The sequence below is a fragment of the Molossus molossus genome, unplaced genomic scaffold, assembly GCF_014108415.1.
Source record: "Molossus molossus isolate mMolMol1 unplaced genomic scaffold, mMolMol1.p scaffold_m16_p_2, whole genome shotgun sequence".
NCBI lineage: Eukaryota > Metazoa > Chordata > Mammalia > Chiroptera > Molossidae > Molossus > Molossus molossus.
In genome coordinates, this window is record NW_023425355.1 from 72,254,188 (window position 1) to 72,271,190 (window position 17,003).

Below are 17,003 nucleotides of genomic sequence, written 5' to 3' on the forward strand. Positions count from 1 at the left end.
ACAATGGAGTACTATGCAGCTGTATGAAAGAAAGATCTCTTATCCTTTCAAAGGACATGAAGGGATCTCAAGAGTATTATGCTAAGCTAAATAAGCCAATCAGAGAAAGGTAAATACCACATGATCTCACTTATTTGTGGAATATAATGAACAAGGTGGGCTGATGAGCGAAATAGACCCAGAGACATAGAAAAGAGTATGGTTCAGACTGACAAACCTCAGAGTAGCGTGGCGGGGGAATGCATGAGATAAACCGAAGAACTTTTATGCATGTGAACATAACCAATGGACATAGAGAAGAGTGCTAGGGTGGTGGGGGGTGAGAAGGGGAGGGGGGTGTCTGGGGGGGAGGAGAAACATCTGTAACAAAAATAAATTAATGAAAATTGGCCAAAAATTGTTTAAGATAAGACATTAAATGAAATGAATAAGTAAATGTATATACTATGTTACATGGAGAAAAATGGTAAACAAAAATATAAAGCAAGGAAGGAGTACAGGGGCACTGAGGATAGGGTTCAATTTTCTTCCAGGTCACCAGGAAAGACCCTACTGCGGAGGTGATAAGTATGCAAAGACCTGAAGAAAATGATGAAATCAATCATGGTGATTCCATCAGGACAGTGTTCCAGGGCAAGAGACAACAAGTAAGGCAGGTACCTGTCTGGCATAGGCAACTAGGAGGTCAGTATGGCTGAAGTGGAGAGAGCACAGAGAGGGTTCAACAAAAACGTCTTGACTCCCAGTAATAAAAGAATGCTAAGAAGTCTACACATACATATATAATTATAAATCTGTTGATAACATTTATTCATTAAAGAAGGTGCTTCTTCCTTTAACCCAGAGGTTCTCAACCTGTGCGTCGTGACCCCTTTGGTGGTGAATAACCCTTTCACAGGGGTCACCTAAGACATAACAGTAGCAACATTACAGTTATGAAGTAGCAACAAAAATAAATTTATGGTTGGGGGTCACCACAATATGAGGAACTGTATTAAAGTGTCACGGCATTAGAAAGGTGGAAAACTACTGCTTTAACTCAACATACAATACAGAAAAGTTTGCAAACTAAATTTTATCTTAAATGCTTTAGGAAAAAGCTCCTAACAGTGGTTATCTGGGAAATGGGGCAAAAGCGGGAGAAATTTTTATTATCTACATTATATATTTTTGTAATGTTTTAATTTATTTAGAGTGAGCCTATAATTTTACTAATTAGTAGTATAAATTTTGAAGCATTGAAAAGCAATAAAAGACATATATAAAAAATGCATGGAGGAGCTAACTATTCAAAGGAGCCCTTGGGTAAATAAATATTTCTGAAAAATGAAGAGATCCATTATTGTGAATGACTGAACACTATTTTATCTGTGTCATGACATATTTCTATATATCATGTTTTTTGTAATACAGGCAAGGCCTGCTTTTTAAAATAATATAAAGTTACCTAAGAAAGTTCTAGAAAGATTACTGAAGAACAATTAGATTTCACTTTCTGGATGTTATCATGAAAAATGTAAGCAGTTGGAAGTATGCAATGAGTTAAAAGAAATCTTATCCAGAATCAAAATGGCCAGACAGTTTCCTGCAGTCCTGTGATTTGTTATTTATCAAGCACATCTCTGAGACATTTAGACTTAGGTCTGCTTAAAGAGGTTAGGGCTAAAAAAAAAGAAGTTAGCACATGGGCTCTCTTAGTATTGTATTCTGCCATGGTGATTCTTAGAATAGCAGGAAGGACTATGTACTGTGCCACATAGACTAGAATTAGTAGATAGAGGGGACATATTAAGGTGAAACAGTTGTCTTAGCTTTGAATTCTTTTGATTTTTTTGGTTTTTTGTTGCCCTGACATAATATAAATTACACTTCATTTCAAAATATCTAATCACAGATTTTCCCAGTTCTATTCTAGTCTTACTTTTGACATATACATACAGTTACAAACAGTTTCTGTTAACCCATTAAAGCTGCAAGATTTTCAGTACAATACCAAGAAAGTACAAGAGTCACATTCAAAGAGGTTTTTAAAAGCTTCACTTACCACTGGATTTAATTTCTCGGACATAATTACTAGGAAACCAGCCTCTTCTCCCATTTAATGTGCCTTCCCACCAGCCTCCTTCTTCAACTCTAGTGACATAAATGATGTCCCCTTTACAGACTGACAGTTCATCTTCATTAGTCTGCTTAAAGTTGAATCTTGCCTTTACTATCAACTGGTAACTTCCATTTTCAGTCATCTCCTAGAGAAACAAAACCCACACCAGATAAATCACTCAGCTAAATGAAACAGGGGCAGAAACTATATGAATTTAGGCAAATTAAGCAGGTGATCTAGAATAAAACCCCAAGTCCATCTCAGTCTTGTGTTTTTAACTTAGGAGTGGGCCAAACATGGATAAGCCTCAGGGGGTATTAATAAACCTCTCAAAACTGTATGCAAACTTGGTATTTGTGAGACTGTATTTTGGAGGGAGTTATAGCTTTCACTTCCCTCTCTCCTATCAATTATCTAAATATACTTATTTAAATGATCCAAGAAACAAAGTAAAGTGATACATTATTCCATCCTGTCTCTACCCAACACATAGACATATCTTATGTAATTATATGACCAAGATAAGGTACTAACCTACTCTCATGAAATCTGTCTTCCACATCCCAATTACTAAGAATATCAATTTGGCTAAGACTTGGTCATAGGCAAAGATCAAATATCCCATAGTTACCTAAGTCAGGAGTTCTTAATCTAATACAAGCCCCTTTGAGAAGCTAATGAGCACAATTGAAATTTACCCAAAACACATATACCACTAAGTTCATACACAGAATATTTTGCACACAGTTTGAGAAGGCCTAAGGAGTGTGGAACCACAGTGTTCATGAGCTTCTCAAAGGGATCTGTGATCTCAAAAGGTTATGTGCTTTGGAAGCAATTAAAGTGTTTTGGAACTTGTAGGTCATGATGGCTTAAAGCAAGTGGGCAGCTTTGACAAGAAATAATGTCTCAAATGAGCAGAAGATGGAGTGTTCCTTCCTAAACAAATGCTTCTGTTAAAACCAAATGCAAAAATAACTGACTATTCCAATACAGGAGCTTGTCATAGGCCCAATATAAATACAAAGTGAAAAATAAAATGACAATAACAATGACAATAGCAGGTAATATTGATTGCCTACTATGTGCCAGACACTATTTAATTCTCCTAGTAAACTGAGGGATAGAGGAAATAACAGCAAATTGCTATCAGGAAATAGTTATAATGACATATAAGCATAGCATTCTCAGTTAAACAACCTGCTCAATTTTAGGAAAAGGTAGAATTTGGGGGCTTCAACCCTGATTTTCTGATTCTGTGCCCCACATGCCTTTGACTTATTCCATCAGGCCAGCCTGAATTGGTGCTGGTTTAAAATTAGTTTTCTCCAGACACCCCAAACAAACAAGATGGCTATCATATCACATATGGAAATTCAACTGGGATTTCTAATTTCACAGATTTTAAAACAGGCAGGGGGAATTGGGGACATACTTACCACTACCTTTGACTGCCTTTGCAGTCCTGGAGCTGTGCTAGAAACTGCTCCCTGCGGGTTTGTCTGACAACTATTAGCAGCACTAAGAGAAGAGGAACGTCCACATGGTCTTTCTGATAGCTGATCTGTGAAAAGAGGAAAAGGCATGGTAAAGGGAACCACTCATATCAGAAAAACATCTACAAATTAACATTATCTTTCATAAGACATTATTAAAGGCAACCTGGCTATAATTCTAACTGTTATCATTATGAATGTGCCAAGTGTATTTCATCCCCCCTCCCTTTTTCGTGGCCAACTTCTTTTTAACCTTACTGGCCATTGCTCTCCAGTAGAATGAAAAACAGCGACAGAACCACATTTTCTCTTAACCCATTTCCCTACAACTCTTCCCTCCTGAGCCAGTGGCAACAGTATGCCCTATCATCCCAGGCAGAACTATATTGGTTACCAAACAGCTGTTTGTGGCTCTTATTACTTTGAAATATTTCAAATTTCTCTCTTTGTTTTTTGGCCCATAACTGAATGTTTCTTTTCTTCCTCACATGTAACAATGTGTGTGGCATATATAATGCAAAGTCTCCCTTTGCCTGGTGGGGGGGAGGCGGGGAGAAGGAGAATGAGAAAGTGAGTGTGTATGGGAAAGATGCAATCTTAACACTAGAATATTTTTATTTATTTATTTTTATTATTTTTTATGAATTTTTATTTATTTTTTTGTTACAGATATTTTACCTTTTTACCCCATTGGCACCCCCCCTCCCCCCCTCCCCCCTGTCCCCGGCTTAGTTGTCCATGTCCATTGATCATGCACACATGCATATAAGTTCTGTGGTTTATCTCTTCCCACCCCCCCCACCCCCCATCCCCTCTTCTGAGGGATGTCAGTCTGTGCCCTACTTCCATGTGTCTGGGTCTACTGTATTCCTCAGACTGTTATGTTCATTATATTCCGTATATAAATGAGATCATGTGGTATTTGTCTTTTAACACTAGAATATTTTTAAAAAATCAAACCAAAGAGTCTTCTTTTCCTTGAAACCTTGTGATATTTGATGACACCAGCACTGAGCTGGATGTTTTCAGTATGCTGAGAGTGTACTAAAGAAAGCAGCTGGCTTCTTGACAAGTTCAAATGAAGATTATTTTCCTCTCCATTTATTTTTTAAAAATATAAACTACAGAAGTCTAAAGCCCAAACATTCCCTAGGCGACAAATTCAGTATCCAAGTTGTTTCCTTGATGCTGTGGGTTTTAACTTTCACCTCCTTGTATTTTATAAATATCTGTGGCAAGGGAAGAGACTGTAAAACTGGCTAGGAGAGTTTGGCAAAGGAACATATAATTTGTATGGCATAATTTTAGTATTATACGGTTCTCCCTGCCCAGAACTAAAGAGCTGTCACGTGTGTTAAATACAGTTACTTGAATTAGCTGTACTTTCTGCTCTCTGCCTTGCAATAGCTCAAAAATTTTTTTCACAAATAGCAAAAGAACAACTTTGGAGAAGTATTTTTACATTTATTGCTATTATATACAGCCCTTTTGACTAAAACTATAATTACTTGATAGCTTCCTAGATGCTCCATCCTATTTGGCACTTGATTATATCGTCTACTCTTCTCTAATTGTTTCATGTGGGCAGGTTGGATCTCTTTAAATAGATGGTAATTTTCTCAAAGGAAGGGATCATATCTTACACTTCCTTTGTAGCACCTGGCAGTGCTGGGCACACACTCTGTTGACTCTCCAATGGATGCAGCAGCAGGAACCATGTTTGGGCATAAGGGCTCTGGAGTCAGTGAAATGTGGGTTTGAATCCCAGCTCTGTCACTTACTTTCAAGATGGGCAAGTGTGGGCCTGGCTTCCTTATCTGTAATATGGGTCTAATAATAATACCTGCTCACAGGATTGTTTCAAAGATTGAATGAAACTACCTAAGGCTTGTAAGACAGCCTAGACTCATAGTAAGGGCTCAATGAACTTTAACTAGTATTATTACTGCCCAGTTGCAGGTAGAATACTATATACAGGGGTGAAGTTATACTCTAAGGCAGCAATTTTCAACCAGTGTACCACAAGAATTTTTAAAACATGCAACACCTCACTATTTAGTCAGGGGCACTGATTTCTTTTCCCTTAGACTGTCAAATAAAAAATGACAACAGCCAGCACAACAATAGCTATCCAGTGTAAATGCTCTGTCTTGAACCATAAATATGTAGGTCATATAATAGAGTTGCATCTTATTGGTCACATTGCATAATAAGATTGTGTCTGATTGTTTAACTCTTAGTACCAGATATCCTTATATACAAGTATAGGCACCTGTTTTTTGTTTTTCTGTTTTTGGGGTTTTTTTTAAGTCTCTTTGGAGCCCTGGCCGATTTGGATTAGCAGTTAGAGCATCGGCCCTCAGACTGAAACATTAAGGGCACATACCTGGGTTGCAGGTTTGATCCCCTGCCCTGGTCTCCCTCACATCGATGTTTTTTTTTACTCTCTCTCTCTCCCTCCCTCCCTTCCACTCTATCTAAATATCAATGGGAAAAAAAATATCCTCAGGTGAGGATTAACCAAAAAAAAAGTCAGTTTGGAGCAAAAAGGGTAGTAAATTACCATTATTTTTTTGTAAATCAATCAAAATTATACCTATTTTTGTCAGATCAGCAAAAATATAATGTATTTTTTGGTGAGCTGCAGAATTTTAGTAGTTAGTTTATGTGTGTAACAAGGTGAAAAAGGTTGAAAATTGCTGCCTTAAGGTAATCATCATTTTCTTTGCAATTACTAGGATTTATATTTAATACCTCCAATGTGGGTATTAACATTTAAGTAAAAGATATTCTTTTCACTCACTATGAACCTGAGGTTTCATTTCTAGTGCAAGGTTCCTGAGGGGTTCCTTTACATGGACAAAGACATACACAAAACTATGAGAAAAAATGTCTCTAGTGGAGAAAGGAAAGTAACAGCAAAAGTCTGTAAACTTTATGAAAATAAAAATTGGTCTTTTCCTTTTTATTTTCTGTCTTGTTACACTCAGTTGCCTATTCAATAGCTTTGAATAAAATAGTTTCTTGATTCTTATCATTATATTAAGGGCATTAGAATGACATCGGTGATAGGTATGTTTAAATCCTAAACCATTATGGACCTAGAAAGCATTATGCTAAGTGAAATAAACCAGCCAGAGAAAGAAAAGTACCATATGATTTCACTCATATGTGGAATGTAATGAACAAACGGAACTTCCAAGCAAAACAGAGACAGACTCATTGATAGAGAGCAGGCTGACAGCTGTTGGGGTGGGTGGCTAGGTGTAAGGATTGAACAAAAAATAAAAAAAAAGAAGAAACTCATGGACACAACAAACACTGTGGTGATTATGGGGGCAGGGAGGAGTTGGAGGAGTGTATAGAGGGGATAAATGAAGATGGAAAGAGACTTGACTTGGGGTGTTGAACACACAATACAGTACACAGACTACATGTTGTAGAATTGTGCACCTGAAACCTGCATAATTTTGTTAACCAGTGTCACCCCAATTAAAAAAATAAACCCTAAACCATGAAAAATCAAAACATTTGACACCCTTTAGAGTTTATTTGGTAGGAGGGGAGACTTTTTTACCAATCAAACAATCCTGGCCATAGTTGGCTCCTTGGCTAATCAGAAACATGTGGATCCAAACACGTTTTGGGTTGTTTTTTTGTTGGTTTTTTTATCCTCACCCGAGAACATTCTTTCAATATTTTGTTCAGATACAGTGGGGGGGGGAGAGAGAGAGAGAGAGAGAGAGATGTGACAGGGACACATCGAGTGGTTGCCACCCACATGACTCAACCAGGGCCAGGGACAAACTGCAACCGAGGTACACGCCCTTAGCAGGAACCGAACCCGGGTCTCTCCAGACCGCAGGCCGACGCTCTAACCACTGAGCAAATCCAGCCAGGGCTGGATCTAAACATGTTAACCAGAACTCATAAATCACAAACTCTACTTACCTTCTGTTGCTTTGTTGACCCCTAAAAGAGTGTTCAGAACCTTGGAGAAATTGACCCCTGAATAAAGGTCATCAGAATCAAATACCTATGAGAAAAGAAATTGAAACTGTGAGACACCATAACTATTCAACTCAACAAACCCAACAAACCCAGCTACCAAAAGACCATTTCCTATACCTCTCAGAAGAAAAAAAATAAAAAAGTAAAAGCCAAGACCCAAACCTTTGTGTACCTTTTGGAGAAATGAAAGCAGCAGCTGAGCTGCTTAATGACATGTGGCAGGCCATTAGTCAGTTAGAGAAAGACAGTAATGGGAAATGAGAGCCAAGCTGAGAACACAGGGCCCACTAAGAAATGCACAGTGCATATTTAGGACCACTCTTAACCTGAACATATCAATACTCTTAGTCCTGTTACGGGAAATTCTTATGCACAGGTTACGGTTAATGCCCTCACCTACAGAATGTCCTTAATAGTAGACAAAAAAGGAGGTGGAACCTTTTTGACACTATTTCATTTGTAAAGTTTATTCACTGTACTCAGTAGGGGCACTGTCAGATGTGCCTTTCTCTCTGCACTCTGTCTTACCCACTACCACCCACTAGGTCCCAACACCTATGATCCCAATTCCACATTGCCCAAACTCTGCACCCAGATCTGCCTTTTACTTCCAGTCTCTGTTTCTGTTTGCTGCTGCTTAACCTTGACCCCCTCAACTCATCTTCATGGATATGAACCTCTGCCTGCTTGAACTCACAGATTCTTCCTGGCCTTAAGTGACTTTCCTGGATATGATTTCCGGCTTTCCTCATATAACCCAACTGTCAACAACACAACATTAAATAAATACAATATTTCACTTTAACAGTTTCAACCATCCTTCTGATATGCCATTGTTCCTAGTGAAGATACCAGTCAGTTGTTGATTTAAATAAAATTTACTAATTTTAAAATGTATTTAATGTATTAAAATGTATCAAAACTTCTTCTAGTCTCATATATGTATATTTGAAACTAGAAGTATTCTCAAGTATAGGCATAGTCTATTAATCTGCCAGATAATGACATAGATATATATATATATATATATATATAACCAGAAGCCCACTTTCTGGTTGGAAATGCACCTACTAAAAACATTTTGTTCCAATTTGTCTGAGGTGGCATCTTTTCCCCCTGCCAATGTGGTGATGAGAATAAAATGTGTCTTTTCACGTGGGACATGATCAAGACTAACATCTTTTTTTTATTTGTTTCTTAATTAATTCATTCATTTTTGTTACAGATGTTTCTTTTTCCCCCACTGATTCCCTCCACACGCTCTCTCCCCAACCTTTCCCCAGCTTTGTTGTACATGTCCATTGTTCATGCATACATGCATATAAGTTCTGTGGTTTATTTCTTCTCCTCCACCCCCTCTTCTGGGGATTGTTAGTCTCTACCCCACCTTCACATCTCTGTGACTACCCCATTCCTCAGACTTCTATGCAAATTATATTCCACAAATAAGTGAGATCATGTGATAGATGTCTTTCTCTGTTTGGTTTATTTCCCTTAGGATAATACTTTCCAGGTCCCTCCATGTCGTCATAAAAGATAAGAAATTTTTCTTTCTTACAGCTGCATAGTACTCCATTGTGTATATGTACCACTGCTTTTGATCCATTCGTCTACTGATGGACACTTGGATTGATTCCAGATCTTACCTATTGTAAATAGTGCTGCTACAAACATGGGGGTACATATATTCTTCCTGATTGGTGTTTTAGGCTTCGTAGAGTATACTCCTAGAAGTGAAATTACTGGGTTAAATTGAAGTTCAATTTTTAATTTTTTGAGGTAACACCATATTGTTTTCTATAGTGGCTTCACCAGTCTGCATTCCCACAAGCAGTGTAGTAGACTCCCCTTTTTTCCACAACCTCGCCAACACTTGTTGTTTGATGATTTGGGGATGGCGGCCATTCTGACAGGTATGAGGAGATACCTCCTTGTTGTTTTAATTTGCATTTCTTTGATAATTAGTAACGTTGAGCATTTTCTTCATATGTCTCTTAGCCATTTGTATGACCTGTTTGGAGAGGTGTCTATTTAGTTCCCCTGCCCATTTTCTAATTGGATTCTTTGTCTTTCTTTTCTTGAGCTATATGAGCACTCTATATATTTAGGAAGATACCGTCTTATCTGATGTATCATTGGCAATTATGCTCTCCCATAGAGTGGGTTGCCTTTCCATTTTGGTTGATGTTTCTTTTGCTGGGAAGAAGCTTTTGAGTTTGATGGAGTCTCATGTGTTCATTTTCTCTTTTGTTTCTGTTGCCTTAGGTTATGTATCAGTTGAAATTCTGCTGCGTATGATGTCTGAGATTTTGTTGCCTACAGTTTCTTCTAGGATTTTTATGGATTCATGAGTCGCATTTAAGTCTTTTATCTATTTTGAGTTTATTCTTGTGTACGGTGTAAGTTGATGGTTTAGTTTCTTTTTGCATGCAGCTGTCCAATTTTCACAACACCATTTATTAAAGAGGCTGTCTTTATTTCACTGTATGCTCTTGCCACCATTGTCAAATATTAATTGAGCATATTGTCTTGGGTCCATTTCTGGGTTCTCTATTCTGTTCCATTGATATATATGCCTGTTCTTGTGCCAGTACCAGGCTGTATTGATCACAGTGGCTTTGTAGTATAACCTGATATCTGGTAATGTGATCCCTCCAACTTTGCTCTTCTTTTTCAAGATTGTTGTGGCTATTTGAGGTTTTTGTTTGTTTGTTTGTTTTGTTTCATATAAACATTTGAAATATTTGTTCTAGTTCTGAGAACAATGTCTTTGGCATTTTGATGAGAATTGCATTGAATCTATAGATTACTTTGGGTAATATGGACATTTTAATGATGTTAATTCTTCCAATTCATGAACAAGGTATGTGCTTCCACTTTTTTGTATCTTCCTCTATTCCTTTTTCCAATGACCTGTAGTTTCCTGCAAATCAGTCCTTTATTTCTATGGTTAAGTTTATTCCTAGGTATCTTAACTTTTTTGCCACAATAGTAAATGAGATTGGTTTTTTAATTTCTCTTTCAGTAAGTTCATCATTGGTGTTTAAAAATGCCTTCGATTTCTTGACGTTAATTTTGTATCCTGCTATGTTGAAAAATTCATTTATTAAGTCCAGTAAATTTTTGATGGAGTCTTTGGGGTTTTCTATGTATAGTATCATCTCATCTGCGAATAATGACAGTTTCACTTCCTCCTTTCCAATTTGGATCCTTTTTATTTTTTCTTCCTGTCTGATTGCTGTGGCTAAGACTTCCAGTACTATGTTAAATAAGAGTGGGCATAGTTCTTCCAGTACTATGTTAAATAAGAGTGGGCATCCCTGTCTTGTTCCCGTTCTCAAGGGAAATGCTTTTAGTTTCTGCCCATTGAATATGATGTTGGCTGTCGGTCTTTCACATATGGCCTTTATTATGTCGAGATACGATCCCTCTATTCTCACATTGCTGTGTGCTTTTATCACAAATGGATGCTGGAGTTTGTCAAATGCTATTTCAGCATCTACTGATATGATCATGTGGTTTTTATTCTTCATTTTGTGTATGTGGTGTATCACATTCATTGATTTGTGAATATTGTGTCAGCCTTGCATCACTGGGATGAATCCCACGTGGTCATGTTGAATAATTTTTTTGATGTATGGTTGGATTTGATTTGCTAGTATTTTGTTCAGGATTTTGGTATCTATGTTCATCAGTGATATTGGTCTGAAGTTTTCTTTTTTGTAGTGTCTTTTTCTGGTTTTGAAATTAGAACTATGCTGGCCTCAAACAAGTTTGGAAGTCTTCCTTCTTCTTGAATATTTTGAAATAGTTTGAGGAGAATGGGTATTAATTCTTTGAATGTTTGGTAAAATTCCCCAGTGAAGCCTTCCAGGCCTGGGCTTTTGTTTGCTGGGAAAGTCTTAATTACATCTTCAATTTGTTTTGTTGTTATTGGTTTGTTCAAGTTTTCTATCTCTTTTGGGTCCAGTACTGGGGGACTATATGTTTCTAGAAATTTGTCTATTTGTTTAGATTGTCGAATTTGTTGCCATATAATTGTTCATAATATTTGTTAACAGTCCTTTGTATTTCTGTGGTGTCAGTTACTATTTCTCTTCTTTCATTTCTGATTTTGTGAATTTGGGATCTGTCTCTTTGATTCTTGGTGAGTCTAAGTAAGGGTCCATCAACCTTGTTTATCTTTTCAAAGAACCACCTCTTTGTTTCATCGATCCTTTGAATTGTTTTTTTGGTCTCCATGTCATTTATTTCTGCTCTGATCTTTACTATTTCCTTCTTTCTACTTGCTCTGGGGTTTTCTTTTTGTTTAATTTCTAGTTCTTTAAGTTGTGAGGTTAGATAATCTATTAAATTTTTTTCTTTTGTCTTGAGGTAGGCCTGTATTGCTATGAACTTCCCTCTCAGAACAGCCTTAACTGCATCTTATACATTTTGTGCTGTTGTGTGTTCATTTTCATTGGTTCCCAGGAAGTTTTTAGTTTCCTCCTTGATCTCCATGGAAACCCATTCATTGTTCAATAACATGCTATTGAGCCTCCATGTTTTCAAATGTCCTTGCATGTTCTTGTTGCAATTGATTTTTATTTGCATGCTATTGTGATCTGAGAAGATGCTTGATATGATTTCAATCTTTCTGAACTTATAGAGACTAGTTTGTGCCCTAACATGTGGTCTATCTTTGAGAATGTCCCATGTGCACTTGAGAAGAATGTGAATTCTACAATTTGGGGTGTAATTCTCTGTAGATATCTAATAAATTCATTTGATCTAGCGCTTCATTTAGAGTCTGTGTTTCCTTGCTAATTTTTTGTCTATAAGATCTATCCAGTGCTGTCAGCGAGGTATTGAAGTCCCCTGCTATGATTGTATTGCTGTTGATTTCTCCTTTGAAGTCCTCCAAAATATTTTTAATATATGTTGATGCTCCTATATTGGGTGCATATATATTTACCAAGGTTATATCTTCCTATTGGATAGATCCTTTCAATATTATGTGGTTGCCTTCTTTGTCTGTATTTCTGATCTTCATTTTGAAATTTACTTTATCAGATATGAGTACTGCTAACCCAGCTTTTTTTTCCCTTTCCATTTGCTTGAATGATTTTTTTTTTCCATTTCGTCACTTTCAACCTATGTCTTTTGTTGTGAGGTGGGTCTCTTGTAAACTACATATATATGAGTCGTGCATTATTACCCAGTCAGCTACTCTGTGTCTTTTTATCGGCGCATTCAATCCATTTACATTTAGGGTGATTATTGATATGTACTTATTTATTGCCATTTGTGTTTAGTGTGGTTTTATTTTTCTTCCTATTTCTCTTGCTAATTGCAGCAGACCTTTTAACATTTCTTACAGTGCTAGTTTGGTGCTAATATATTCCATTAGACTTTTTTTTTTTTTTTTTTTTTTTTTGTCTGGGAAGCTCTTTATTTGACCTTCTATTTTGAATGACAGCCTTGCTGTGTAGAGTAGTCTTGGATTTAGGTCCTTCTTTTTCATGACCTTGATTACCTCATGCCATTCTCTTCTGGCCTGTAGTGTTTCTGTTGAGAAGTCAGCTGAGAACTTTACTGTAGTTCCTTTGTAGGTAACCTGTTGGTTATCTCTTGCTGCTTTTAGGTTTCTCTCTTTGTCTTTAATTTTTGGCACTTTGATTACTCTGTATCTTGGTATGGGCCTGTTTGGGTTCTTCTTACTTGGGGCTCTCTGTGCTTCTTGAACTTGAATGCCTTCTTCCTTCACCAAAATAGGGAAGTTTTCTGTCACTGTTTCTTCAAATATATTTTCTAACCCTTGATCATTTTCTTCTTCTTTAGGGACTCCTATGATGCAAATATTATTACATTTCCATTTATCCCACAGTTCTCTAAAGCTGTCTTCCTGTTTTTTAGTTGTTTTTTAATTTTGGTTTTCTGATTGGTTGATTTTTTTCTACCCTGTCTTCTAATTTACTGATTTGGTCCTCATATTCCTCTACTTTGCTGTTTAGACCTTCCAATGTGTTCTTTATTTCGAATATGTCATTCTTCATTTCTTCTTGGTGGTTTTTAATTTCCAACTGGTTGATTTTCAACATTTCTATGTCTTTACTCATGGTGTTCATGTCCTTACACATGCTTTTGAGCTTCCTCAAGATCATGGTTCTGAATTCTAGTTCTGTTAAATTGCTTAACTGCACCTCATTTATCTCATCTTCGGTAGAAGTCTCTTGTTCTTTCATTTGTCTTTTGTTTCTGTGTTTCACCATTTTGGCTATCACAGTGGGCTTTGGAGCCTGCCAAATTTTTCTTGTGGGTGTTTGTGTTCTGCTGTTTGTGGCTCCCTCTCCTGGGTTTGGATGAGCCAGGGAGGACCCACGTTAAACACCACTGTCAAGTCTTACTTTCCTGGTTAGAGTTGCTAGCTCAGGAATCGTACAGTTATCCTCTAGTTTTTTGCCTGGAAGCTATCAGGTGCAGTTACTTGAAGAGCCTTGGCTCCTCAGTTGAATAAAAAACTTTCTCAGGTGTTCAGCATAAGGGGATTTCCCAAGGGTGGAGCAGATACTGGTTGTTAATGGGCCTCAATTTGCATTTCAATGGCCACCAGGTTGGGTCGAATATTCAAGGGAGGGGCTGCTGCTTTTCCCCAGAGCCCTGGGAAGGAGTAAGATGACCACCGCCCTGTGAGTGGCCACAACTCAGCAAAAGCTCTGAGCGCCCTCCAAATCCTGAGTGTCCCCACTCAGTTCCAGTCCAGTCTGCCCTCCCTCTGCCGGAGCCCAATGTGAGTGGCTGTGGGTATTTTATCCTCTGTTCTGTGTCTGCACTGTGGAGCCACTTTGGAGTGTAACCTGAGGGTGCTGCTCACAGCTAAGGCCGCTGCTGTCAGTGGGCTTCCAGCCCTCCTCTCGTCCCTCCACAATACTACCAGGATCGATCAGTGTCCCTGATTATATGGTTCTTCAAGATGCTTTCTGTTGCTTTTTCTTGGCGATTTGTCATTATTTTGTTGTAATTCCAGTTTGGTCCTGGGAGATGGTCGATGTCGCTTCCATTCACTCCGCCGCCATTTTTATCTTCCTGTTTTTTAATTGTTTTTTCCTTTTGGATTTCGGATTGTTTAATTTTTCTACCCTGTCTTCTAATTCACTGATCCATTCCTCAGCTTCCTCTACTCTGCTGGCTAGTCCTTCCAATGTGTTCTTAATTTCTGCTATGTCATTCTTCATTTCCACTTGGTTGGTTTTCAATGTTTCTATATATTTATTCATGATGCTGAGGTCTTTACTCATGCTGTTGTGCTTCCTCAAGATTATGGCTCTGAACTCTACCTCTGATAATTTGCTTAGCTGCATTTCATTTATCTCATCTTCAATAGAGTTCTCTTATTCTTTCCTTTGGGATTTCTTTCTTTGTTTCACCATTTTGGCTATATCAGTGGGTTTTGGAGCCTTCCAAATTTTCCCTGTGGGTGTTGGTGTTCTGCTGTTTGTGGCTCCCTCTACTGGGTTTGGATGAGCTTGGGCGGGCCCACATTAAACACTACTGTCAAGTCTTACTTTCCTGGGTAGATTTGCAAGCCCAGAAATGTTCAGTTATCCTCTAGCTTTTTCCTGGTGGCTAGTAGTCTCAGTAACTCAGTGCCTTGGACTGTAGCCCTGGTTTTCTGCATAAGAGGATTTCCAGAGGGTGGGATAGATGCTGGTTGTTAATGAGCCTCAATTTTCATTTTTTGCCTCCCCTGGGAAAGGCTGAATATCCAAGGGGGGCAGGCTGCTGTTTTTTTCCCTCAGCTCTGGGAAGGAGCACACTGGCCACCATTCTTTGTGGCCACTACTCAGCAAAAACTCTGAGTGCCCTTCAAATCTCAGGTGTCCCCACAGAGTTCCAGCCCAACATGCCCTCCCTCTGCTGGAGCCCCCAGGTGAGTGACTGTGGCTATTTTATTGCTCTGTCTTTGCTTTCTGCACTGTAGAGTGGGCTTGGTCTTTATTCTCCAAGGGCGCTGCTCACACCTAAGACTGATGCTATCCCTGGGCTTCCAGCCCACCAACCTCTCGCACCTCCACAGATCCTACCATTGTCCCTGGTTATATGGTCCTGTCCTGCTGCTTTCCTGTTGCATTTTTCTGAGGATTTGTCTTAATTTTATTTGTAATTCCCGTTTGGTCCTGGGAGATCTTCTGTGCAGCTTCTGTTCACTCAACCTTCATTTTCACATCCTCTAAGCCTATCTTGTGAACACCTGGGTAGCCCAGGCCTTTCTGGTACCCCTGCACCCTGCAGCTCCCACAAGTAACTGTATCGCACAATCCCTTTGGGGACCAGGCTCTATACCTATGTTATGGGATTCTGGGTCACACAGGCCTCTCTTGTGCTTCAGCACCCCACAGGTCTCATGGGTAACTGGATGGCACAGTCCCTGCTGGGTCACGTAGGCCTCTCTGGTGCTTTAGCACCCCACAGGCCCCTTGCGTAACTTGATCATGCAGTCCCTGCTGGGTTGTAGAGTAGTCTCTGGTGCTGAAGCATCCCACAGGTCCCATGGGTAATTGGATGGCACAGTTCCTGCTGGGTCACACAGGCCTCTCTTGTTCTTCAGTAACCCACAGGTCCCATAGGTAACTAGACTGCAGCGTCCCTGCTGGGTGGTACATGCCTCTCTGGTGTTTCAACTCCCCACAGGTCCTGTGGGTAACTGGATTGCACAGTCCCTGCTGGGTTGCACAACCTCTCTGGTGCCCCCACACCCTGCCGTTCCTGAGGGCAGGCAGCTGGATTGCAAGAGTCTCTCTTGGGCTCAGGTTTCCCACTGCTCTTGTGAGCTGCTGTTCTGCCCAGGCCTCTGTGGAGTCCCAGGTCCTGCTCCTGGTGGCTGGGGAGTGCTGCTGCCCCGTGGGGCTCAACTCCTGCTCAGGTTTTGCTGTACTTTTGGGGGATGGGTCTCAGCTTCTGGTTGTGCTTCTGTTGCCTGGGGATAGATGTCTGCTCCCCAACCTCTGTTGCTGGGGTTATATCTGGAGTCTGATCAGGCTGCTACTATAGGGGGTGGTGTTGGGCTCCAGGATGTCTGTGGCTTCTGTGACTGGCACCTTGGGAGCTCCACTACAGTGCCCTGGTCTGTGTTGACACAGTGTCCACTGCTCCAATGGTGCCAGATGTGCTGGTGGGCGCAGGTTGCTGGGCTTTAGCTGCTCCCACTGCCTCCTCCCAGGGAAGACCCTGGATCTTCCAAAATGGTGGGACCTCCCTGAGGCACAGGGAGAAGCACCCTTACGAGCTGCTTACCATGGTAGTAGGCTGTTCCCTGCCACAGCACAGGAACCTTCTGCTCTGCGTCTCTGCACTTCTCGGGTTTGGTCGTCCACCTTCACGCCCACTCACACTCTCTCACACACTCACTCACTCTC

The 17,003-nt window shown here is 39.5% G+C and overlaps 1 protein-coding gene across 2 annotated transcripts in view; it reads right to left on the reverse strand.

Annotated features, from left to right (window-relative positions):
• Positions 1-17,003, reverse strand: part of ARHGEF6 (Rac/Cdc42 guanine nucleotide exchange factor 6) — a 293,880-nt gene that overhangs the window by 217,692 nt on the left and 59,185 nt on the right. For both annotated transcript variants that reach the window (XM_036270036.1, XM_036270035.1), the window contains exons 3-5: positions 7,549-7,633; positions 3,541-3,665; positions 2,045-2,246 (exon numbers count right to left, since the gene is read on the reverse strand). In XM_036270036.1, coding sequence (XP_036125929.1) covers positions 2,045-2,246; positions 3,541-3,665; positions 7,549-7,633 — 412 coding nt within the window. The remainder of the gene's footprint in view (positions 1-2,044; positions 2,247-3,540; positions 3,666-7,548; positions 7,634-17,003) is intronic.